A 27,207-nucleotide genomic window follows, 5' to 3' on the forward strand; every position below is an offset into this window, starting at 1 on the left:
TTCCAGGCTAAATGCACATTAGTCCCCCTTCCATGCACAGTCCAGTCATACTGGACTCCTGGCTATTCCCCACACACAACATTCAGCTTCCTGTCCCAAGGCCTTTGAACAAACTAAATCAATGGAGACATAAGAGGCATTGGCTCTGTCCCCCAAGCTTGGAAGGTTCTCCTTCCTTACCTCCACCTTTACAATCTTTTGCTTCTTTAAGACTCAGCTCAGACACCACCAGGAGGTCTGAAGGAGGTCTTTCTTCATCTCCCAACTGCTGATGCCTTCTCCTTCAAGATAATCTTGTATCTACTCGGAGCGTGTATTTGTTGATTCAGGTTTGTGTGTGTGAGTGTGTATGACACACGCATATATACAAATGCACCTACATATGTCTATATACATGCAGGTATGTATACGTGTGCATGTCATGTTTATGTACCTGTATAGATATATACATCTCTATATCTTATATGTATATATTACACACACCATACACACATATATTGCACATGTATGTGCATGTATAAATGCACATAAACATCCACCCATGCATGCAACGTATATCTGCATATATTGTTAGTACATGTATACACACATGTATCTGTGCATATAAACATGCATGTGTGCACATATGCATAACTGTTTATGTTGTATCTATGCATATATGCATATGTTTGTGCATATATACACAATAAACACATTACAAAGGAAAAAAAAGTAACAGCACCTTCTCTCAGGGAGCTTGCATTCTAACGGGGGAGACAACCTACACATTTTTTTGTGTTCCCAGCACCTAACATGTAGTAGGTGCTTAATAAATGCTTGTTGATGGATGGATTGACATTTGTGGTCATGATTTCAAACCACAAGCAGTGATCCCCATCTAAGTTACTTCTATCTACTCAGTATCTTGTACATACCAATCTGCATAGCTTGTCTCCCATTAGAATGGAAGTTCCTTGAGGGCAGGGGCCATTTTTTTTTTTGTATCTCCAGCACTTAGCATTTGCCTGGCCTACAGTAACTGCTAACAGATATTTGTTGCTTATTGATTGAAGATGATTAAGGGAACCTGGAGCAAAGACCACTTGGGGGCATGAGGTTCATACAAGCCACCTCTGAATCTCAGAGAAATAGCCTTGTGACCCTATTGTGCTCAGATGCTGAGGCACCTCTAGCAGAGTGGGCTGGTCATGGGGTGAGAGTGAGGGATGGTTGGACAGCCTGTGGGATTTATTGTTAGACTCCCACAGTCAAGAGAAAGGGAGTCACACTCCCAGCATGGGCTCCTTAGGATGACCTTGAGGAGGGCCATGGACACAAGTCACACAGAATGGGAAATGGATGGATAAGTTGTGAACTGCATCACCAGAGGGAACTCCCCCATCACCAGAAGGAACTCATATGGAAAACCTGCCTTCCGTTCCATAGACTCATTTGTCTAACTACCCTCAACCTTGCAGGCCAGGATTTCATTTTGGAAGTATCCCAGAAGAAGAAAATTTTATTAATATACAGGAATATGAATTGGGCAGAATGACTAGACAGGCATTGTTTCTTCTGTCTATCCATGATCTCATCAGCATGGATGTTCCTTCCCTAACTGGGGAACTCATTACCACTCAAAGCAGTCCATTCCACTTTTGGCCAGCTATAATTGTTCAGCCAGTCTAAAATTGTCTTCTTCTGTACCCCCGGGCCCTGGTCCCCACCCTTGTTCTTTGAGTCTCAACATCTTTCCATACATCAACCCTTCTACTACTCAGAGCCAGCTACCCCGTCTCCCTCTGGTCTTCTCCAGGCTTCATCTCCACCTTCAGATCAATCAATAAGTCCATCAACAAGCATTTATTAAGCTCCTACCACGTGCCAGGCACTGGGGATACAGAGATAAAGCCATCAGGACCTGTCCTCAGGGAGCTTATGTAGGAAGACAATGTACACATACATAAAAGTGTAGACAAAAACATAGAAAACACAAGGTAGTTTCAGAGCCAGGGGCATTACCAGTTTTGTTTTGTTTTGGTGGGAGGGTGTAGATAAAGAAAGACTTCACAATTCAGTTCCTTCAACTGGTCCTCATACAGCGTGAGCTCAGGTCTTTTACCATCTCATTTGCCTTTATGTGACTATTCTAAATGGAAGGCACACAGTAGGCATTTAATAAATGCTTCAATGGATGAATAAATCAATGCATGAGAATCAGGCCACTGAAAACCCAGACAATCTGATGGAATGTCTCAGACATCAGAGACTTCAGAAGAAACAGTCCCTCTTTTGAAATGACTTAGAAATGAATACAAATCCTTATTTCAAACAAAATCAGCCTAGTTATTCCAAAACATTCCATCTGAACAGCTCCAAAGTGAGCAGATGGGCTATTAGGTCAACTCTGCATTTATAATTCCATAGCATTTTCAGAGGCAAGGAGAAAACGTCTGGGTAAACATATTACATTTTTAGAACAGCCAGGTGAAACAAACAAGGGGGCTCAGAGGAGACTCCAGAAAGAACAGACATGGAAGGACAGAAATGCTCATTGGCAGAGACTGCAAAACCCTACAGGCCAGATACCCACCCCAAAGGCTTCACTTAAGGGGACTGATGAAAATGGCCAAAAGCAGGGTAAGAATTCTGGCAACTTGGAGGGAAAGAGACAACACACATTGTACAGGGAATCCATATTGCTCATTATCTGGATTTTTAACACAGGTCAGGGGAGAGGTTAGATCGGAAAGAAATTCATTTAGAACTCCCAGATATTGGTGTCACTCAGCATGATCTATTGTTAGCGAGTGTATGGGGAGAGAAAAGAGAGATGTCTTCTGAGTCGTTCTGAGTAATGAGATTCTGATACCTTTGGCCACCATAGATCACACTAAGGTAAAACGTGTATATTTCAAAGGGAGATTGAAGGGAATAAACGTTCAAAGGGGTGATTGGCCAAAGCTGAGTCTACAAAAAAAGTGCTGGGGTAGCCATTCCAAGAAACAAATGCTTCCTGCTTTGCATGGCTCAGGAAATCTACCTCCTCAGATGGATGTTCACTCACATCCAGCCAGGCTCCAGTGGGACACACTCAGCTCCTTCCTGCCAACTTCTCTGACCCCTCCCTTTGCCCTGGATGAGTCTCAGGTTATTTTCAGTGGGTTAATCTTGACTCTTCTACTAGATGATAAGCTCCTTGAGAGCAGGGGCCATGTTTTAAACTCTGTGTCTCTTTATTCACCCCATTCTCAACACCTTCCCACCTTAACATGAGCACAGAGCAGGATACCGATGATTACATGTCAATGGCTCTTTGGGGTACATATTATACACTTGTTTACTGCCTGACCAAATCGCTACTCCAGATGCCCCCTCCTAACCTTGACTTCAAGAGTTCTCCCTCCCCAGCTCCACATCTTGTTCCAGGCTCAGTTTGGGTACCATCTCCTCCCCATCCCCATTACTCGGTATTTATTTTGTATAAATTTGTATTTACCTAGTTTGTAAGGACTACATACTTATCTGTATACACATATGTTGTTCCTCCAGCTTCTTGAGGGCAGACACTGCTTTTCACTTTTGTCTCAGTATTACCAATGCTTAGCATAGCGTCTGGCACATGGTAGGTGCTTGGTAAATGTTGATTTGAATTCTGTGAGTATCATCACCAAAGGAAAAATCCACTTTTATGTGACATTTTGCACATAAGGGAGAACCAGGAGAGGTGGATAGAATGGAGGGGAGGCTACAAAGAGGTTTAAGTCAGCCAGGCACTCTGGGCTAGTAGAGAGGACTTGAGTGGGCTCTAATGTATGGTCAGAATTGTCCTCATGACGCACAACTGTTGAGTCCTTCAAGAATTCCCATCTGTTTTGTTTTGTCTCTGATCAACGGGCAACAATGAGCTGAGTGAGGGAAGGAAAACGGCGGGGAAGGCAATGAGCATGACCATGAAACTCACCAAGTGCTCGCTGGCACCCTTGCCATGGCCCGAGGCCTGCTGGCTTTGATAATACTCTAACTGCTTCTCAGCTAAGTCAACCCGTTGTAAGAGGTTCTCGATGAAATTCTGTAGTCTGGCTTTACCCTGGACTTCCTTCTCCGCAGCCGCTTCAAGGAAATGGTTGAACGTGACAACTTCTCTAGAAGACAAAAATGGCAGAACAAAGAACCAAGAAATTGGATAAAACGCACGCTGCAATATATACCCCTTGGCCTGGTATTTAAAGTCCATCATAAGCTTGCTCAGACATACTTCTCTGCTCTGACTTCTAGTTATTCTTTCTACACACACACACACACACACACACACACATCCCTCCCAGACACATTAGACTATTAGCCTGTGACATTTCATTCCTACCTCCATGTCTTTGCACACGCTGTCCTCCATACTTAGAATGCATCTCCACCTCTAGGATATAATACAAACTCCTCCATTTGACATTTAAAGGTCTTCACAGTCTGCTTGCAGCCTGCCTTTCCAGCTTAATTGAACACCACTCCCCTTCATGCCTTTTTCAGTACAGCCAAACAGCCTCATTGCTTTTTCTCACATACAACATTCTACCTCAGTTGCTATTGCTGTTCAGTCGTTTTGCGGTGGTGTCCGATACTTCATGACCCCATTTGGGGTTTTTTTTTTTGGCAAAGATACTGGAGCAGTTTGCCATTTCTTTTGCCATTTTCCTCTGACTACCTCAGTTTGCTCATGTGTAAAATTCAAGAGTTGGATTAGACTCTATAATAAGGACCTCTTTCATAAATAGGTAGGACTACACAATTGTCGACATTCCTTCTGACTCACAAACTCTGTGATTCTACGACCTCTCAATTCCCATCTAACTTGTCTGGAATTCCATGATTCTCTTGGACAAGGTAAGTCAAATAAATAAATCCATTCTCTGACTTGTACTTATGAGGCCCTCACAAATGCCCTCAAAAAGACCCAGTTCTCTCTCGTTCTCTAGTCTTGCTAAAATGGTTTGGAACACGAGAAGATGTCGCTACATGACTGCTTAATCCATGCCCATTTTATTACTGGAGATATATTTTTAACCCTATGATATTTTGCTGCTGAGGTCATTTAAAATAACACTTAAATATTCACAAGAATACACCTCCCAATTGTAAAGTGTTGTGCCGTCCAACAGAAGGAGTTCCTCTCAGGTCTCACTCAGGCAATTATCTTTCACTCTGCTTAGGAAAAAGAATTATCTCTTGAATTTCAACCAGTTTTGCAAGGGAGCAAATCCTATAACTGTCTGGTCTCCTCAGACACAGCAGCTCAAACTATATACCTATTGCCTGAGCAGGACTTTTTGACAAAAGTAGTAATGAAATATGGGTTGTTTGGAGAGATGAATAATTCCTGGTCCAGTCATTTGGGAGAGCAACTATGTCCCCAAAAGTCACTGAACTGGGCATACTCTTTGACTCATTGATACCACCATGAGGCACATATACCAAAGAAATCAAAGAAAAAGGAAAAGATCTTTTTGCACTAAAATACTTAACACATCTTTCTTTGTAGCGGCACAGAACTAGAAACTAAGGGCATGCCCATCAATTGAAAAATGGATGAATGAATTAGGGTATGTGGATGCAATGGAAAATTATTGTACCATAAGAAATGATGGAAAAGATAAGTTCAAAGAAACCTGAAAAGTTTTATATGAACTGATAAAGAGTGAAGTGAGCAGAACCAGGAGACACTTTATACAATAACAATGTTGTAAAGACAAACAACTTTGAAAGACTTACAAACTATGATCAATGCAATGCCCATGATTCCAGAAGACCCATGATTAAAAATGCTATCCACTTCCTGACTGGGAGGGCACAGACTCAGGCTACAGAAGGAGAGGACATTTTTGGATAAGGGCAATGTAGGAATTTGTTTTGTCTGGCTATGAATATTTGCTGCAAAAGTTTTCAGGTTTATTTTTGTTTGCTTTTCTTTTATATTGGGAGGGAGGGAGAAAAAATAAAAGCTTAATTGAAATTTAAAAAAAATTAAAGATAAAAGTAAATAATTTGGGGGGTATTATCTTGTTTTGCTTTTTTTTTCATTTGACCTGTGATTTCCTCCAAGTGGGGAACCTCTGGTGTGGGTGTGAAAATTCTCCACAGATACAGATCAACAACCCATCTGTAGCTTACGGTCTTAGAGAGCTGCAAAGTAGTTTAGAGGTCAAATGATTTTCCCAGGACCACCAAGTCAGTGTATGTCACAGGCAAGATCTGAATCCAGGTCTTTCCAATTTCAAGTCTGGCCCTTGAATTCTTGATTCCAGAAAAGTACAATTCATATCAAGTGCCTGTATAACAGGTCTAAGGAAAGGTGCATGAACACAGCCTTATTTGGGGCAGGAGTGAGGTTGCTTTATTTTTTTAATAACAAATGCTAGCATTTATATAATGCTTTAAGGTTGCAAAGCACTTTATAAATTCAATCTCATTTTACTCTCACAACAACCCTGAGGGGGGGTGCTCTTATTACCTCCATTTTACTGATGCAGAAACTGAGACCAACAAAGTTAAGTTACTTGCTCAGGATCACAAGCTAGTAAATATCTGAGAGTAGATTTGAACTCAGGTTCTTCTGCCTCCAGGTCCAGTCACTGCACTGCCCAGAGACTGCTGATACACACTAACTCATGATACTTATCAGAAATGTTTTCATATGAGTAACTAGATTTCATAGGATCATAGATATTGAGCTGGAAGGGAGCTTAGGGACCTTTTAGGCCAATCACCTCATTTTACAAATGAGGAAACTGAGGCTCCCTAAGGAGTGAAGTTACCCAGTGTCACACAGAGCTAGAAGTCGAACTCAGGTCCACCAAGCTCCCAGCACCATCACCCCGCAATTAATGAACCTACCCCCCCTCAATAAACTCCAGTAGTGTCCTCTTACTTTCAAGATGAAACATAAAATCCACTGTTTTCCATTTAAGCCTCTCTATAAGCTAGCTTCTTCCTATCTTTCCAGTTTTCTGACTCAGAACTCCTTCCCACACATTCCATAGTCTATCAGTCCTACTTACATACAGCATTCCATATTCCATCTCTATGCCTTGCACTGGCTGGACCCCATGCTTGGAGCTCACCTCCTTCTATTAAAAATCCTTGACTTCCTTCAAGGTTCGGCTCAAATGCACTTCCTAAGGGGGTCTTTCCCACCCCCACCAAAGTCTCCCCCTTAAAAGTTACCATCTACTATGTGTCTTGTATATACCTGTTGATACACATGTGGTCACCCCATTAAAATGTAAACTCCTTGAGGGCAGGGACTGTTTGCCTCAGTTTCCTCAACTGTAAAATGAGCTGGAGAAGGAAATGGCAAAGCATTCCAATATCTCTGCAAAAGAAAACCCCAAATGGGGTCGCAAAGAGTGGGACACTACCTAACAACAACCAGCTATAAATGCTAGCTATTATGATTACTGTTATTATGATTTTGCCGTTTCTCTGCCACCTAGCACTTAGCACAATGCTCAGCACACAGCAAGCACTTAATAAATGCTTTTTGGTTGACTGATTGCTCCTGTCATCTCTGATTCCCCAGGGCATGGCTTTTCTTTTCAAAGACTCATACCACGTATTTCTCAGGAGTCTGTACCCTTTGTTTTCCACTTACAGGCAAACTCATATTGAATACTGATATACTGGTATATTGAGCACTCCACCCTGGGGATGCTGGTTTGTGCTCCTTTGTCCCACACAGCTCTTCCTTACTGCTGCCTCTTTGGAGATGCTGAATGAATAAATCATTTCATCTTCTTTCCCTGCTCAACCTTCCTCACATTCAAGGCTTCCTTATTTATACTGGCTTTCCCTCTCCCACTTGCTTCATACCACTTCATCCTTGGCGAGAGAGGATGAGAGGCAGACCTGGGTTCAATCCTGCAGAACCTCAGTTAGGCAGGGAATGCTTACTGAGGGACCAGTAAGAAACAGCATCACTGTTCTCTGACGCCTGGGAGACTTTACTCTTTGGTTCAGTTATTCACCCGATCCGTCAGGCACTGGCTGAGAACACAGCTCTGTGCTAGGCCTAGAAGAGGCAGAAGGATCGGTTTAGAGGGGAAAGGATCACAGAAACCAGCTAGTCTAACCCATCAATTGACAAATAAAGAAAATCGAAGCATAGGGAGGCTAAATTTCCTACCCAGGGTCACAAAGGGAATGATTGGCAGAGCTAGTCTTTGACCCCAGCTCTGGGGAGCCTGTACTCGGCACCACACTGCCAGGGAAGAACCGAGGCTGTCTGCCTTTGTGCAGATTCAAGTCTAACTGAGGCAATGGAGGTGGGGCTGGGGGAGACGAAACATGAGGCGGAGTGAGCACTGGAGTTGCTGGAGTTCCTGGAGTCAGGAGAGACCCAGCTACCAGTCTTGTCTCTAACACTAGAAGCTTTGTGACCATGCATATGCATGTGACCATGCAAGTCAATGTCCGCTCTAAACTCTGTTTCTTCATGAGTAGAATGAGGGTAATAATCCTAGAGTGCCTGCCACGCAGGCTTGTTATAAGATTCAAATGAAAGATCATCTGCAAAGTTCTTCGCAAACCTTCAAGTACCACGTCATGTCAGCGATGACTTGGCCCCACAATTCCATTGGCAAGACCATGCCCTGAAAACGTTGCACAGAAGAATCCCAAGAATGCCGTCTCTTCAAAATCTTCAGAGCAGTGTTGTAAGTAATTATAAAAGAAAAACTGAAAACAACCAACAGTAAGTAGATAAATTGTGATACATTAATGGAATAGAACAGAATGACAAAAGTCGGCCCTCCTAGGCACTTACTGAGTGGTCCTAGGCAAGTCATTTCATCCCTCTCAACCTCAGTTCCCTCCTCTATAAAATGGGGACAGAGACAATGGTCAGAAGCAAACTAGACTTTTGAGAGACAGGGTAAAAAAAAAAAAGAGTGAGGATGACAAACAGAAGAAAATAGTATAGAGAGAAATGTACAGTTAGCAATCATAACTATAAATGTCAATGGAATGAATTCACCCATAAAAGAGAAGCAAATAGCAGAACAGATTAGAAACCAGAATCTAGCACTTTGTTGTTGACGAGAAACATACTTGAAAAAGAAAGATACACACAGAGTTAAAATAAGAGGCTAGAGCAGAAGGCCCCAAACTCATCAGTGAGTGAAGGGGATATCCACCTGAAGCATGAGAAGTAAAAAAGGCAGGGAGGAGTAGCAATCAGGCAACAAAAAAGCAAAAACAGAACTAAGTAAGAAGGGAAACAGCATCCTGCTAAAAAGTACCATAAACATTGAAGTAATATCAATATTAAACATATTCGTACCGAATGGCATAGCATCCAAATTCTTAAAGGAAAAGTTAAATGAGTTACAGATAGAAATAGATGGCAAAACTATAGTGATGGGGGACCTCAATTTTTCCCTCTCAGAACTAGATAAATAATAAATAAAATAAATAAATAAATAAATAAATAAATAATAAAGAAGTTAAAGAGATGAATGAAATTTTAGAAAGTTAGATATGATAGACCTCTGGAGAAAACCTCTTAACATTCATTTGGTTAAAAACCAGAGTCAGATGACCTGGGGTCAAGTCTTACCTCTGATACTTATTGCTGAATTAGTTGGGTGACCATGGACAAACCTACCTAAACCTCAGTTTCTTCATGTGTAAAGGGGAGTAATAATCCCTGTAGCTCCTACCTGACAGAAGCATAAATGAGATAATATACAGGCCTGTCTGGATTCCACTGTCAGTGTTCAGCCCCCTCCCCCCAAAATGACTTTGCATTTGCTTATCAGGGTGCATATTGTGTCCTCCCTGATCCCCACAGAACGTAAGCACTTATTGCACCCGTGTGGGCCAAGAACTGCGCTAAGTCTGGGGATACAGAGAAAGACACCAAAAAACAAAACAACAAACAAAAAACCCAGTTTCTGCTCTCAAAGTTGTTTTCTCTTAAAGAGCAAAGCTTTTTAAAAACACTCCTCAACAAACAGAAAGGAGGGGTAGAACGAGGCATAAACAGAGCAATTTTGTTACTCCCTCATAACCTCTAATACATTTCAAAAAGCACCCCTAAGTCAACATTCTCTTATACAGGCCTCTTTCTTGTTCTTTACATAGAAAATGCTTGTGTTGGCTAAGGATTGCTAAATTCCCCCCAAAAACATATTTTAAAACAATAAATATCGGTGGTGGAGGTGAGGGGCATCACTTTCTGCCTTGTCTCTCCAGTGTCCAGCACAGCATTGAACAGAAGGCCCTGGACGGAGGCTTGCTGACCTGAATTGAACGCAGACCACCACCTTCCATCTCCACCCACCGTGTGTAATTTCTGCCCGTGGTCCCCTGTGCTGGAAGCCTTCCTGGCTTTCTCTTGCTATCTGGAAGAGATCAGTGGACCAGAAGGGCTGCCCACAATTTATTCTCCCTTTCGCCACCAGGAGTCTTTGGTTGATTTTTCAGTCACTATCAAGAGGCAGTGTGACCCAGTGGTTAGAGAACCAGCCTGGGAATCAGGAAGCCCTGGGTTCAAATCCTATTTCTGATACTTACTGGCAGTGTGACCTTGGGCAAGTCACCTAACTTTTCAGGGCCCCTGGGATCTATCTAGGACTGTAAGTTACAGAGCAGGTATTAATCTGCACCAGCTGTTCTCTAGAGTTCCTTATCCCAATGAAATTATAGGTTCAGACCAAAAATAAAAGAATGAATTATTCAGCTAGGCACCCCCCCAAAAATCCCTCTTTTCTTTTTATACTAAACTTCGTTAGCTTGCTCCTCACCTCCCTATAACTAATACACACATACACACACATACATACACACACACACACACACACACACACACACACATCAAATAACCAAAGTACTACCATCGTCTTCCGAACTACAGGTTCAAAAACTGGAAACTTTAAAAAAAAATGGAGAAATCCTGGGGGTCAAAATGAATCTGGTTACTGATCACATAACTCTTTAGACAGCGAGGAGTTTGGTCATACCAGAAATATCTGCGCTGAAGTCAACCCTTTCCTGGACAGTGGAAAATCACCACCAAGCACCCGGCCTCCTCAATACTGATAAAAGGAACCGGGGCTCTTGGCCAGCGATCGCTGATAGGGTGCAAGTGAATCATGTGCACCCTTTCAATTGATCAGGCTACAGAAAACTCCTCTGGCCCAGAAAAATTTACAAACAAGTTCTGCCCCTTTACTCAGGCAAATCTGACACTTTAGATCTACCACATTGTTTGAAGCTGTGCCAAGACAGTTCGGATTCAAGATAGAGATGAAAACCCACAATGCTGCCCCATTTGTATAAACACCAGTTAGGAAGAAATAAATACCAGCCTTACGCAACCAGAGAGGAAGCCAATTAAAAGTGAGATAATTTTTATCAACCTATTTACCAGCCCAGGGCAGGCAGGCAGGCGGTACAGGCTTGTGTAGAAGCTGATAGGGTGTGAGTCCAAGATAATTAAGTGGAGAGGGGTTGAGCCGGTGAAACAAGCAAGCTACTGTGTCCAACATCCCCCATCTGCTTCAGATTGTCATGGGCCAACATGGATCAGTTGACAATGGAGGGGTTAGTGCTAGTTGCTGGCAGCCAGGCTTATGATGAAGGCTGAGGACCTGACTGTTGGGAGCAGACACTCTTCGACTCTCTGTGACCCCATCTGGAGTTTTCTTGGCAAAGATTCTGGAGAGGTTTAGTACAGAATGATGGAGCCTGGTTCATCACTGTAAGATTCTGACTGGGCGTTGATGCCCCCTTCCCCCCAGGATGGCAGTTTAAATGCTTATCAGAAAATGAGGATAATAGCAGGGCTGGGCCCTCTGTTAAGGTTTCACCTGATGGCCACACCATTTCTCAACACCTCTGACATCTCCTACTATCTCCTTCATCTCTTTGAAAGTGTAGGTGAAGGCCATTCCAAAATGAACCAGGCTCAGTATCTCACTTGAGTCACACGAGGCCCAGTGAAGGCACTTTCATGCTCTTCTTTACCCATGACACTCCACCTCCTGGATCCGGGTGTTTACTCAGGCTGTCCTCAAGCCTCAAACTTCCCCCTCCTCATCCTTAGAACCCTTGGTTTCTTTCAAAGCTCAGCTTGAGTGCACCTCCTACATGAAGCCTTTCCTGATCCTCCCCCTCCCCCAGCACTTAGCACCTTCCCTCCTAATATTATCTTGCATTTAATTTGTGTATATGTGTGCATAGCTATAAATAATGTGCATATATATGTATTACATATACATATCTACTATATATATATATATATATAAAATGTATATTTGTACATGTCTCTTACAATAGAATGGAAACTCTTCGTGGGCAAGGAATGTTTCATTTTGGTTTTTATATCCCCAAAACTTGTCACACAGGTGTTTAATAAATGGTTACTGATTGATTGGTAGACTGAGCACCATGGTATAAGGAGGTCACCATGCCAAAGGTGAACGCCAAGGTTGAATAGGGAATAAGTACCATAATGAGCCCTCCAACCTTCAAATCCAGAGTATTTTGGAACAGTGGGTTGAAGGACGTCCTGTCCTCCAAATCAGGGGAGCTGGGTTCCAGGCAGAGCCATCATCAGGGCGGGCCAGCTGGGACCTGCCCCAGGATGGAAAGCACAGAGGGTGCTATCAGCACCTTTCTGAAGGTGCCTCTTTCCATGACTTCCCTCAACCCTGGTGACCACAGCTATCAGCACCCATGTCCCCTCCTTATTTCTATCTCTCAGGAAAGGCCCCTGCCATGCCCCTCCTTACTCCCAAAGGCCTCAACTCATCCTTTAGACTTTTTCTCCTCCTCCACAGTGACCTGGCTCCCCCCCCCATTTCCAGTTCCCCTTTATGTGTTATCTTTCCCCATCAGAATATAAGCTCCATTAGGGCAAGAATTCTCTTGTCTGTTTGTATTTGTATATCCAGTGCTTAGCTCAGTTCCTGGTACATAGGAAACACTAAATAAATGATTTCTCTATCATCTATCTATATGCACCATCTATCTTTATCTCTACATCTATGAGTTGTATCTCTATGTATAGGGCTGGATGGCTCCATCCACCCATCCATCCATCCATCCATCCATCCATCCATTTATCCATCCGTCCATCCATCTCTGCCTATGGTGGTCCACCTCTTCTCAGCAGCCGTACTGTCAGTAGGATAGAAACTTGGGGCATCCCAGGTAGAAACTCAGCAGGAAATACTTCCTCCTCTAGTAACCAAGGCCTCAGCCCCTAATTGGGGCTTCTATCCCTCACTAGCTGAGTGACTTCTAACATTCGCACAGCCCCTGCTCTTCCAGCGGTAGAAACTGATCCCCCAAGGCAAGTAACAGCCTCACTGGCCTTCAGTTTCCTTATCTGCTTATAGACAGAAGGTTGCATTGGACAAGCTTTCAGGGCCTGTCTGCCACCAACATTCGGTGCCATTTTAAATCTTGTCCCCTAGGCTGCTTGGGTTTGGTTGGGGGTGGGAGGGTAAGGGTTGGGGGTAGGGGAGGGTAAGGAACCCAAGATTTTATAAGTGTGTGGAAATTCTGGTGTAGAAATTCAATCTCCAGATATTGACCCACAACCGTTCTGTAACTTAAAATATTAAGAGAGTCACTGGGACTCTGAAACATTAACTGACTTGCCCTTAGACACACACCAGTGTGTATCAGAGGCAGCATTTGAACCCAAGTCTTCCTGATTCCAAGGCCAGACCTCTTGTTTGTGCTATTGCTCCTCTTTTTCCATCCAACTCTCCTCTTTCTCCACCCCCTTAAAATCCTACCTACCCTTCAAGACCAAGTCCACATTTGGGGGAGGGAGAAGGAATCATTTATTGAGAAATCATTTAGTCCATGCCCATCATCTCATAGATGGAGAAGCAGAGATCCCAATCAGTTTAGGTGGCATGCCCAAAGCCCCATGGCTAGTAAGGGGCAGAGGTAAGATTTGGTCCCAGAGATAAGTTTCGGGACTCTGGCTCCAGGGCTCTTTCCACCACACCTTATGCCTCGAAATCTTCCGGTCTACTCCTCCCCAAAGTAACCTCTGCCTTCTCTGAATTTCTCTACCACCGGAATCTGTGGCTCGTAACTCAACACAAGCTTCATCAAAGCATCACAGCTCAATAGGTAGAATGATCCTCTGAAGTCATCCAGTCTAACCCCATATTTTACAAATGAGTAAACTGAAGACCAGGAAGGGAAAGTGACTACTTGCCCAAGATTTCAAAACCAGGTCCTCTGACTTTAAATCCAAGATTCTTTTTTCAAACCATTTTTGGGGTCAGCTTTAACCCTTCCACATATGTCACTTCTCATGCCCACCTAACAAGGATGCCTGATTCTGCTTCAGCCTCATTGCTTGTATTTGTCGCTACTCCCAGTTTCACTCAGTCTCTCATTGTCATCTGCCCGCACAATTTCCTCTTAAGATTGCTGATGCTTACTGCATGCTTACTGATTGGTTGATTACAGGAATCCCTGCCTCCAAATCTCTGCCTCCTTCAAACAGTCCCTTACACTGCTGTTGTATCTGTCTTCCTTCATCACTGATCTAATCATGTCTTAAAATCCTGTTTCCTTTAAAGCAAAGCTGTAATTCCTTTGTCTGGCATTCAAAGCCATCTTCCACAATCCTGTGCTACCTACTTTCCCCCTTTCCAGCATTATCTCCTAACCCTTCTCCATGTAACTTATGCTATAGCAACACTTACCATTTCAGTCCCTACCCCACACTTGCCCATTTCTGGGCTTTGTCCTTGGCACTCCTTATGCCCGTAAAATTATCTTACCCTCTCTTTGTTGAATTCTCATTCAATCTTCTCCTGCCACAGAATCCAAACATGTAACAGCTGGAGGGGGCCCCAGGAACCACCTAGCTGAGCCCATAACTGAGTAAGAATCCCCTGTCTATCAAAGCCAACAAGGAGTAATTCAATCTTTGTTTGGAATCCTCTGATGGGGGCTCCCAAGGAAGCCCATTCCACCTCTGGTCAACTCAAATGGTTAGGAAATCCTTGGAAATTCCTCCCACTGGATCTGGGACCAAATGGAACAAGTATAATTCCTCTTCCATATAAGACCACTTCAAATACTTGAAGATAGCTATTGTACCCCCCTCCCAAGTCTACTCTTTTGAGTATGAATATTATTCATTCATTCACTCATTCATTCAGCAGCTAAGTTGTGCCAGGCTCCATACTAGACATGAAAAACACAAAGACAAAAAATGTAAGTCTCCCCCCCTCAGGAACATTAGACTCTATTCTCATGCTCCACACTAAACATGGTCAGTTCCTTTAATGGATCTTCACCCAGCTTGAACTCAAGGTCCTTTAATATCCTGCTTCTCCTCCTCTGGACAGTTTCTACCTTAAAAGGTTATTTCTAAAAGGGAGCACCCAGGGAAGTACCAGATTTCTACAAGGCAGGAATCACCAAAATGATTTGGTACTGGGGAAGAAATAGAGAGGTTGACCAGCAGAACAGATTAGGTACACTACATTCAGAAGCAAAGATAAACTCAAAGATCCCACCCACTGGGGCAGGGACTTGTTATTTTTTAAGAAAAACTGTCAGGAAAACAAGAAAATAGTATGTCAGAAATCAGATTTAGACCAGCACCTCATACAGTATACTAGGATTGGGTCCAAAAGAATATATGACTTTTGGTATCAAGGGTGATATCACAAATAAGAGAAGCAAGGAAGAAATTTACTTTCAGATTTACGGATAGGCACAGTTTGTTATCATGCATGGCATCACAGAAGATTAAAGATTATTTTGATTACAAAAAACTGAATTTTTTTTGCAAACAAAAATGACAAAGTTAAAATTAGAAAGGAAAGTCATACTGGGAGAAAAAAAAAACTTTGCAGCAAGCTTAGCTGGTAAAGAAGTCATTTCCAAAATAGATAATTAATTCAAAATTCAATTAGAATTCAAATTCAATTCAAATAGAATTAATCCAAATTTATAAGAATAGGAGCCATTCCCCAGTTGATAAATAGCCAAAGGATAAGAACAGATAGTTTTTAAAGGAAGAAACTGAAGTTATTAATCAATAGTCATGTGAAAAGAAAAGCTCCAAAATCACCACTAATTAGAGAAATGCAAGTTAAAGCAATTCTGAGGTTCCATTTCACACTCCTTTGATTGGAAAAGCTGACCAAAAAAAAAAAAAGAAAGAAAATGACAAATGTTGAAGGAGCTGTGGGAAAATAGTCACATTAACATGCTGTTTAGGGCAATTGGGTGGCTCAGTGGATAGAGAGGGTTGTGCTTGTAGTCAGGAAGAACCTAGTTCAAATCTGGCCTCAGACACTTAACTAGCTGTGTGACCTTGGGCAAGTCACTTCACCCTGTTTGCCTCAGTTTCCTCATATGTAAAATGAGCTGGAGAAGGAAATGGCAAACCAATCTAGTATCTCTGCTAAGAAAACCCCAAAGGGGGTCATGGAGAGTCAGATACAACTGAAAAACTACTGAACAACAAGAACAAAATTGAATTGAATTTAGACATCAGATTTTGAAAGGAGAAAAATACAAGAGTGACAAGCTGGCAGAAAGGAAATAGAATTTATTTCTGTATTTGTTCTCCTCCTCTTAGCTCAACATCTCAAATTTTGCAGTTATTAAACTTGTTACTTGAAAACTTAATCTTGAAGATGTTTTCTTAGTTCAAATCCAATCCCCCCCCACAGCTTCTAGTATATTCCCTGACAAGATTAACTTCAGTCTCCTAGAATATAGCCTTGTTATATTTATATTATTTATATGTCATCTTCTCCATTTAAATATGTTACTTGAGGGCAAGGAGCATTTTTTGCCTTTCTCTGTATCTCCAGAGTTTGGCACAGTGCCTGTCACAGATCAAGCACTTAATAAATACCTATTGGCTTGACTTGACTTGTCTGTGCCTAATGGGAGTATTAACTGTGAATTTATAATTAAACTTGAAATTCTTTGTTGTACAAATACAGGACAACGAATTCTGTGCCTTTCATCGAGCTATAACTAAAGTGGTGCAATAGGGGCTTTGTCACAGCACAGCACAGTTTTGAAGGTGCCATCAGCTTAAACAACAACCACCAAAAAAAAAAATTCTGCTTCTTTCAATTCACACCAATACCTACCACTCATCCTCTGAAGCTGTCCCATGATATCCTGAGGCCTCTTTCCCACACCAACTTCCAAGAGAATTTGCTTTTAAACAGTTCATTGGAGAGAAATTTTGCCCTGCTTGCCCCAGGTTCATCTTATACTCCTTGGCCCAATCTGCACAACTACTGGTTATGATTCTGATCTTTCAAGTTTGAGTCAAATCTGTCCAGAAGGATGTTTCATTTCCAGATGACATTTTTGTTTTAAAAAAACACAAATTGGGTTCCTTTGCTATTGCAAAGAAGACAATTTCCCTCAATCATCCTTCCGTTATAAAACTGGGAGAAACAATCCCCACAGAAAGCATTTGCAGCCCTCCTCAATCTGACTCCAGCCTTCCTTTCTAGGATTACCTCACATTATTCTCCTTCATTCACCCCATCTTCTAGCCAAGTTGACCTCCCTTTGATTCTCCAAACCTGATGCTCCATCTCTCACCTCTGTGCTTTTTCAGTCAGCCCTCCCTCCCCCATCCCTAGAACACACTCCTCGAGTTCTAAATACTGTGATTCTACCAGACTATGATCCTCCCCTCCTACCTCTTAGAATCCCTAACTTCATTTGAGGCTCAACTCATGTGTCACCCATGGGTGGCTTTTCCTGATATGTCCCCCCACCCCCAAATGTTAGTACTCTCTCCCTCTTCCTCAAATTATTGTATATATTTTGAGGCAGCTAGGTAATATAGCGGACAGAGCATTGGACTTAGAGGCAGAAGACATGAATTTGAATCCTGCTTCAGATACTTACTATCTGTATGACATGAGGCAAGTCACTTCACCTGTAAAATGGGTCAAATTCTACCTCAGAGTTGTTGTGGAGAGCAAATGAGGTAATGTATATGTAAAGGAATGTTACAAATCTTAAAGCATTCTATAAATGCTAGCTATTAGCTCTTCTGGGTTGACAAGCTGCATCTCTCCCCGATACAGTGAAAACTCTCTGACATCGGGGCAGTTTTTTTGTTTCATCTTGAGTTTAACACATTGCCTTCCATATTCAGCAAACAAGCATTAAGTGCCTAGGGGTGTCCAGGGTGTTCAGGAAAGACTAGCACCTCTGGTGTGAGGGCTTGTCAAGCCCTTTTCAGTGCTGCTCACCCACCTTTTACCCAACTCTCACCTGTGACTGCAAGATGCTGTAGCACGAGCAGCTGCCACACCCCCAAAAAGCATCTTGGCAGATGGGCAGGTTGAGGGGGACTGACAGACCCCAAACCCATTGGTAAGTTAGGGGGCTGCCTTTCCCAAGCATGTGAAGACTTCCTCCAGCAGAATGGGCAGATGAGAACGTCAAAGATGCCAAGGTTGTCTTGACTTTTGTCCTGCCACTGGACTTTGATGACTCAGGAAGAGAGAGTGAGGCCGACAGTTTTGTATAAGTCTGCCCTCATTTAAATCCAATTCACACAAGAGCCAAGGCATCGCCCCATGATGTCATTGGTCCTCTTTGAAAATGAAGAACAAACGACAAATGAATTAAGTGCCTAATAAGGGTCAAGCGCCATGCTGGCACCAGGAATACAAACACAAAAATGAGGCAGCATCTGTCCTCAAGAAGCCTACATTCTACTAGAGAAATACTCTTCACCCAAGAGTGGGGAACCTGCAGCCTTAAGGCTACATGTGGCCTTCTAAATCCAAATTTTGCGGAACAAACCCCTGGCTTCACCCATCACCCACTTTCCAGAGAAACGTAATTAACTTAAAGGTCAATCTCATCAATCTAAACTGCTGTCCTTTCAAGCCTTCAGACTGATTCCATCACCTATTGCCTGATGACCACTCCCATAACCTGAGGACTGATCTCATCTCCCAGTGATGTAATAGGACAGGCTGAAAGGACACTTTATCCCACCTCCTCATTCAACCATCCAGTCAATCAGAAAAAGATATGCCTTGCTTTGTCATCTTGTCAATCATTATAAAAGAGACTATCATCCTTAATTGTCTTTGGTCATTGAGAGACCATTGACCTCCATTTATCTACAATTGCTAGCTTTGCTAATAAATGGAGCAGGCTGGGCACTTTGTCTCTCAGAATTTCTCTCTCCACAACCAGTCAGAGCTGCTCCAATGAAACAGCTATTGGGTCACCTCTACCCCCATAACGAAATGTCAGAGAATTTCCATGGAGGGAGGATCTCTCAAAGACCACCCAGAAAGTCAAAGAGAAGTTACAGGATCATAGATTAAGAGCTAACAGAGGGCTCCCCCACAACTGGTCCAGCCACTCCTTTTGTAGATAGGGAACCTGGAGCCACACACACAGGGAGTAGTAGAAATAGGATTTTAATCCAAGGCCCTTGACTCCAAATCCAGCATTCTTTCCTTTGGACCAAACTGGTTATGATTTATGTCAGTAGAAAGAGGACCCCAAAAGACAAAATCATAGGTCCTGCACATATTAATTATCCCTACTAAGAGAGATCATAAGAACCTAGATCTAGTCCAGTCTTCTCATTTTAAAGATGAGGAAGATGATTGATGGGAATAGAAAAGCAAAGGGAGAGAAGAACAGTAACGAGGTGGGGCAATCTGGGCTCTGCTCAAGGGTGAGAGATTTAGAGGTCCTCGGTGGTACTACTCTGGGAGACACCTCCTCCCCTGCCCATCTTCCTATCTGAAGCAGCAGTAAAGTTGGCCTGACTTCCTCTAGAAGAATCATGGTGACCTATGGGTGTTTTTATTGTTCAGTCATATCCATAGCAAAGATACTGGAGTGGTTTGCCATTTCCTTTTTCAGCTCATTTTATAGATGAGGACACTGAAGTAAATAGGGTGAAGTGACTTGTCCAGAGTCACACAGCTAGTAAGTGTCTGGGGCCAGATTTGAACTCAGGTCTTCCCTGACTCCAGGCCCAGCATTCTATCTATTGTACCACCTAGCTGCCAACCCCTATACCTCCAACACCCTGGGTGAATTTACCCACTCCAGCTCATGCCAGGTTCAGAAACTGCTAGACTGAGTAGCGTCAAAGAACTCATCCCTAGATCTTTCATCGAGTCAACAAGGATTTAAAACATAAAGCTTGCAGTCCATACTCCCTGGGGTCATTGAGAGAAAACTGGTCACCCAATTCCGGAAGGCCGGACCCTCCCTCTCCTGCCCTTGTCACTCACTCTTCCTTCTGGAGAAGCTCCTCTTCAGACTCCGTAAGCCGCCGCCTCAGCACAGCGATCATCTCCACCGCCACGTCCACCTGCCGGTTCAAGGCCCTCTCTCGCCGCTGGACTTCCTGTTTTTTCTGAGTCAGCTGCACAAAAGCTGCCCGGACTTCCAACAGTTCCGCGGTCTTTTGCGCAAGCTCTTTGGTCAGTTTGTCAATCCTCTTCTCGATGGTCTTGTCCACTGCCTCAACCATCCGATTGAACTTTTCCCTCACGTGGGCCTCAAAGGACGCTTTGGCATCCGTGGTGGGCAGCCCGGGGCTGGACCTTGGGCCACCCAAGGAGTCTATAGAGGTGTAGATGGGCAGGAAAGACACGGGCCTCTCCGCCACCACCTGGAGGGACTTCCTGTCCTTCAGGTTTTCCCGGGACAGGTTACACAAGTTCACGTAGCTCGATTTCTGCTTGACTGCTCGGCTGCCACTCCCCAGTTTCAGTGGCTCTGAGGAAGTGATCAGGTCTGGGTCTTTGAAGGGAGAAAAAAGGCTGCATTTTGTCATGAGGCTCCTCTCTTCGTAGCTGTGGTTGAACTCCAGATGGGCCCTCAAGGAAGACAAGCTTCTGAAGCGGGTATGGTCTCCACACCGTGGGCAGCGGAATGGCAGACACACAGCAACATTTTCAAAGGACTCTTGCCAGGGGTATCTATTTTCCTCAAAAGCCTTCTGTTGCATTACTCTGAAAATCCTGGAAGAGGGGCAGGGAGAAAGACCAGAGAATTTCTATGTATATTCAAATGCCACAGACATGCAGGATGTCAGAGCTTAGATATTTATTGAGGCCAGGGGTTCTTAACCTAGGATCCAAGAACTGGATTTTAAAATATATTTTGATAACTATACTTCAATAGCATTGGTTTCCTTTGAAGGGCTATGTATTTTATTGAATGAATTTTAAAGAATTCTGAGAAGGGGCCCCCAGGCGTCACCAGGTTACCAAAGGTCAGGGATCTCAGGTTGGAAGGGACCTCAGAGGACATCTAGTCCAACCCTCTCCATTTGACAAATAAGGAAAAAACCCAAAGGGGCAAAGTGTAGCTAGTTGGAGGCACAGTTAGGGGTTCAGGAGGCTTAGACTTCAGCACCTACATAGAATGGATGGATGCCAGTAACCGGAACCCACCTTTAGAAACATTCGCTTTCCATCTCTTTCCAAAACTGGTTCCTAATATTGTCTACACAGTCCATCCTCTCTTTAATTATTTGAATGCTAACACTATGGCTCAGCCAGAGAATTCCCTCAGTGGTGCAAGGAGGATTTTACGGTTCTGGAAAGCAGAAATGCCCCAGGACAAAGTGGCAAACTATGCTAGGATTATAACATTAATGCTCAAAATGCAGCTGTGTATGGGAGACAGCTGAGGCACACTGGAACTGAGTATGAGACTTAGAATCAGCACTCAAGGTCAAATCCTGATCCTACCTACTCCATACTGACAGTTTCGGATCCATTTACTAGCCAGTTAGACAATAAACACTTATTAAGCACCTGCTATGTACCAGGCACTGTGCTAAGAGATGAGGACACAAAAAGAGGAAAAAGACAGTACCTGCTCTCAAGGGGCTCCCAACCTAATAGGAGACACAACATGCAAACAAAACAAAATGGAAATAATCAACAGAGGGAAAAGGATTGAGAAAGGCTTCCTGTAGGAGGTGGGATTTGTAGCTGGCACTTGAGGGAGCCAGGGACCCAGGAAGTGGCAACGAGGAGGGAAACCTCTGTGAGTATCTATTTCCCCATCTATAAAATGTAGAATAAACAAATGCCCACAGCTAGAAAGACAATATGGGATCATGGATAGAGGCCAGGTCTTGGGGTCCGACAGACTGGGGTCCAAGTCCTGAGCCTGGTACATCCTGGCTGCAACCTCTATGTGTCCCTAGCCAACTTTCTAAGACGAGAAGTCATGGGTAAGATAGCAAGATCTTATGCTCAGGGAATTCCCCATGTGGAGGAAATCACAGGTCTAGACATTTCGAAGCTTGCTAGCAACACCTATACTACAGGGTTATTTTGGGCAGGGACTGAATTCATTCGTATAAATAGGGAACTCCCAGGGAAGGAAACTCCTTCTCCTGAAATAGGTCAGAACCTCTTAGTTCTTAGAGTGCTATCCAGAGGACAGAGCAGTGATCATATTGGCCCAGGGTAACGGAACCAGCATGTACCAGAGGTAGCACCTGAACCCATGGTTTCTTGGCTTTGAGTCTGCTGTCTATCTGCCGCTTCTCATACCCTGATATTCTGAGTATCAAATGAAATGAGATATATGAAGTAAAATACAGAGGTTGACTCTAATTATTGCATTGAGATGTTTTGTTTGTTTTCTAAACCCTATTGTTCCCATTATCTCATTTTCAAGATAAAGGGGATGTCATCCATCTACCTCACAGATGTGAAGTCGGAGGTGCTGATGAATGGTAATGATTGCTCACATTTCTATGGCACGTCGAGGTTTACAAAGTTCTTTACTGATTAAATATATGAAAGGAGACCTCTGGTAGGGTCCATATTTTGTTCAGTTCAACAAATGTCAATTCAGTATCAGTGAATTATTGCAACTAGAGGCAGCCTGCCCAGGATCCCTGCAGGAAAATGAATGTAAAAAGGAGGCTTTTGGTTGGGGCACTACTTGGTTCAGTTCAGGGCTGGGAGCCCCAGGCTGCTACCTTCCAGGCCCAGGTGTCTTCTAAGACACTGCCTATGCAGGACTGGGATCAGAATCCTAAGTCTTCCCAGGTTCCTTCCTAGTTGACAGAAGGCCCCAGCTCACTTTGCTGATCCAGGCTGATAGTCATGCATACAAAGTGAGGAAATATTGGAGTAATGAAGCAGACAAAATGGGGACAGTTGTCTACTGAAAACACATTTGTTTTCAAAATAGGTCTTGAGAAAAGCAAGCTCAGCTGTCTTCTCCCAACTGTAAGCAGTGTCTTAAACAATAATAATGAGTAATGAGACAACTAACCCATATTAATTCCCAAACCTTCGAATTTCACCTCTCCAGCCTCAGGCAGAGCCCTGCTTATAACAATATGAGGAAAAGCCTTTGCGCCTTGGACTTTAAGAGTATTCAAAGTGTATAAACAGTCCTGAAAGTCTGGAGTCCTCTAGTGATGGATGCTCTCAACCAAGAAGGCCTTTGGTTGGGGCACATACTTTGTTCATTCAATAAATGTCAATTTAATATCACTGAATTATTGCAACTACATGCAGCTAGGTGGTGTAGTGGATCGAGTGCCTCATCTGCAGTCAGGAAGACCTGCGTTCAAATCCGACCTCAGATACTTACTAGCTGTGTGACCCTAGGCAAGTTATGTAACCCCATTTGCCTCAGTTTCCTCATCTGTCAGATGAGGTGGGAGAAGGAAATGGCAAACCACTCTAGCATCTTTGCCAAGAAAACCCCAAATGAGGGCAAAAAGAGTCAGATATGATTAAATAACAAAAAACAAAACAACAACAAAAAAAAAACATGCCATCTGCCCAGGATTGGGATAAGAGAATGAATGTAAGCTTCTTGAGGGCAAGGACCCTAGTGTTCGTATCTCTGGTCTCTAACTCAGAATGCTATGGGAGTGTTTTGGGAAAAGAATGCTGTATTTGGAAACCGGATCTGGGTTCAAATCATGGCTTGGCCTGTATGACCTTAGGCAAGTCATTTAATCTTCTGGAGTCTCAGTTTCCTCATTCATAAAATAGAATGACAAATTTGCAAACCTTCAGGCTCTATAGAAGAGGTCCTTAAACTCTTTTTGCTGTGTACCCTTTTGGCAGTTTGGTGATATCTATGATCTCTTCTCAGAGTAAATGTTGTATATCAGCGGACAGTTAGATGCTAATGCCTTCCCCTGGTTGATTACCTCCAATTTTTCCAGCATATCTGTAGCTCTTCTTTCTACATAGTTACTTGCATTTGTCTCTCACAGTACACTATGACCTCCCTGAGGGCTGGGACTGTCTTTTGCCTTTTTCTGTATCCCCAGTACTTGGCAGAGTGCCTGGCACAAAGTTGTCACTAGCTGACTGACTGACAAAGGAAACCAAAGGTTAGTAAAAATAATAATAATAAAGATGTCTTTTTTTAACCATCTAGTTTCAGGGACCCGCTTAAAAGCTGTCCATTGACCCTCAGGTTAGGAACCCAGGCGCTACAGAAATGGGAACTACTATTATATATGAGACAGTTGAATCAGATGACCTCTGGGATCCTTTCCAGCTATAAATATATGCTCTTAATATGACTCTCCCCAGGTGTAGTTTGTTAAAGGCAGTTCTCCAACAGGACTCTTAATAACTAGCGGCTCTTGTTTTCTTATAGGAATTAATTCTATTCACCTTGGCACCAGATGACTGATAGCAACCCCAAACTGTGCCCAGACCTCATTCGGCAGGTAAATGGTTTCTATGCCCAACTTAACAGGCCTGAGGAATCTTGGCCAGGGGGTGTCATGTTAGAAAAACATGGATGTTGGGGAGGACAGCCTCAGTAAGAGTTCCAGAAACACTCAGGACTGCAAGGAAGCCTCTAACGGCTGGCATGTCACACTCTCCAGACCAATTGATTTCTGCGCATCCAGAGGGAAAACCCGTAACAAACTCATTTATTGGTTAGCTTTGCTGTGAGAAGATGCGAAGGCTCACTGGGACTGGAAAAGGGGGAGATGGGGGGGGGCGCGATAAGGAGAGTGCCTTCGGGTTGAGGAGTATTCAGGAAGAAGGGTAGGTGATGGGGGTTAGGGGTTTTTCAATGGAGAAGTAGGATTTTGGGAGCAGATTGGTAGGGCAAGTACCAGGCTTCTGACCTGGCCAGCTCTCGGGGTGCTGGGCGAATGGATGGGTGATTGCTGGTGGAGAAGAAGATATCAGGCTTAAAGAGATGTGGTAAAGGGAAGGCATTCGCTGGAAAAAAAAAAAAAAGCAGAGGACGTCACACGTTCAGATCCATGCAGGAGTGCAAACAGGGATCCAGGGGCAAAGGCAACATCAGTCCAGTGGTTTTCTGGCGATTTTTTTCCTGGGTTGCTAGAGAAAGGGGAGGAGGAGGAGGGAATGCTGCTGCTGCGAAGGAAGGGTGATGAGAAGGCAGCAGTGACTCTCTCCGGTGTCGGCTGCCCAGTCCCCACCTCCTTCCCCCGCGCTGCTGAGTGTGGGCTCAGGTTCTTGGGGGCTGGGCGCCCAGGGGACCCGAATAACCTAAATAGCTCGTCTCCGACGCTTCTACAGCTACTGTTGCACCCTGCCCCCAGTTCTGTCACTCGCTTATCCTGTCCCCATCAGGGCCCCCAACTATCCAGCCCACCCCACCCCGCCCCCCTCGGCAACGGCCGGTCCAGGCCATGCACGGTGGGCCGTGCGGCAAGGGTTGTGCAGGGCCATCCGGGAAGAGCCACATCGCACAGGGTGGGCCGTGCAGCACGGGCTGTGCAAGGCGGGCTGTGCAGGGCTACCCCGTGCTTTGCCACCCCCGGCAGGACGCGCAGCTGCTGCAGCCTCTGCAGCCACGCACTTACCAGACTTGTTGCTGCGGCGGCGGCCGGGGCTGAGGCTGCGGCTCGGAGGAGCGGTTTTCAGCAGAGCCGTAAATCAGGCAGAGCCCCGTACCCCGCTGCACTGATGCCCTCCCTCCCCGCACCCCCCCCCCGCGGCGGGGCCCGAGCGGCGCCCAGGGCGGAGCGTGCGGCGGTGGCTACGGCGCCGGCAGGGGCTGGCAGGCGGGGATCGAGGCGAGCTGGCGGCGGCCGGGGGGGGGGGGGGGAGTAGACCTGGGGAGCTGGGGGCGGGGGGAACCGAGCAGGCGGACGAAGCTGGGGGAGGGCTCAGCACGCGGGAGGCCTGGGGGACACAGCGCTCGGCCGCGGTCAGCGCTCTGCGGGGCCGGGCCGGGCTAGACCTGAGCCGAGCCGACCCCAGCTGCGTCTGCGCTGCCGCCCCCTCCCTAGCGGGGTCCGGCTTCAGGCCTTGGAGTGTAAGGGACAGGGATGCACCGGATGGACAGAGGTGCGGAGGCACCGACTGCCGTGGGCGCTGACTGCCATGGTCAATGCTTGCAGCACTCGGCGGGCCCGGGCACTGCCCGGAGAGGGCGCTCAGGATGCCACCGCCGAGTAGGGAAACCTGCTAGAACGGGCTGGGGATCCTGGGGCTGTCATGCTCGTCATTGGGCCCAGGGAAGAGGGAGAAAGGGATGCCGCCCCCCAAACCCAACCCCGGGTAGAATGCAGAAGTTGGCCGGGCAGAGGTGGTGTGGACAGCTAGGGCTGGGTTGACTTCAGAGCCAAACGAACCTAACTGATCAGGATTCAAATGGTGCTCAAAGATCCCTCAGCCGGACTATCTGGTGTCTTTTCCCTCCAAAAGGCCCATCAGGAGCCTTAGAGACCTTTGCCCCTCTCTGAATGTTGACCTCCTCTTCCGAGAAGCCTTCCCAGGTGGTCGATGCATTTAGGGCTTCTTCCTCAGCTGACCTCGCTTGAAGCTTAGGCCGGTACAGAGCACCTTGGATGAGGAGAGATGAAAAGGACCTTAGAAGCCATGTAGCCTCCTTCCTATATTTTACAGAGGAGGAAATTGAGGCTCAGAGAGGGGAGATGACATGTCTAAGGTCGCAGGAGTGATGAGTGGCAGAGCTAGGATTTATATCTAGCACATATTGTATTTCTGTAGAGGAATGTAAGCTTCCTGGAGGCAGGGACTTTCTCAGCTTTGTATGCCCAGCCCTGAGAGGGGCAAATGGTATCTTAGAGCACTGGCCGAGAGTCAAGAAGTGCCTAGGTTCATAGGCCTTCGAAGGCCACTTTAGTCCAGCCCCTTTGTTTTACAGATGAGGACACTGAGACACAAGGGTTAAGTGACTTGCCTGTGGGTTCGGACAGAA

At 44.7% G+C, this 27,207-nt stretch overlaps 1 protein-coding gene across 2 annotated transcripts in view; it reads right to left on the reverse strand.

Moving 5' to 3' along the window:
* The window catches only part of ZNF365 (zinc finger protein 365), a 32,859-nt gene extending 6,934 nt beyond the window's left edge, over window positions 1-25,925 (reverse strand). For both annotated transcript variants that reach the window (XM_027840526.1, XM_027840527.1), the window contains exons 1-3: window positions 25,844-25,925; window positions 20,280-21,014; window positions 3,944-4,124 (exon numbers count right to left, since the gene is read on the reverse strand). In XM_027840526.1, coding sequence (XP_027696327.1) covers window positions 3,944-4,124; window positions 20,280-21,001 — 903 coding nt within the window. In that variant the 5' untranslated portion in view covers window positions 21,002-21,014; window positions 25,844-25,925. The remainder of the gene's footprint in view (window positions 1-3,943; window positions 4,125-20,279; window positions 21,015-25,843) is intronic.
* Window positions 25,926-27,207: the final 1,282 nt, after the last annotated feature.

The sequence above is a fragment of the Vombatus ursinus genome, unplaced genomic scaffold, assembly GCF_900497805.2.
Source record: "Vombatus ursinus unplaced genomic scaffold, bare-nosed wombat genome assembly UNPS02014847.1, whole genome shotgun sequence".
Taxonomy (NCBI): domain Eukaryota; kingdom Metazoa; phylum Chordata; class Mammalia; order Diprotodontia; family Vombatidae; genus Vombatus; species Vombatus ursinus.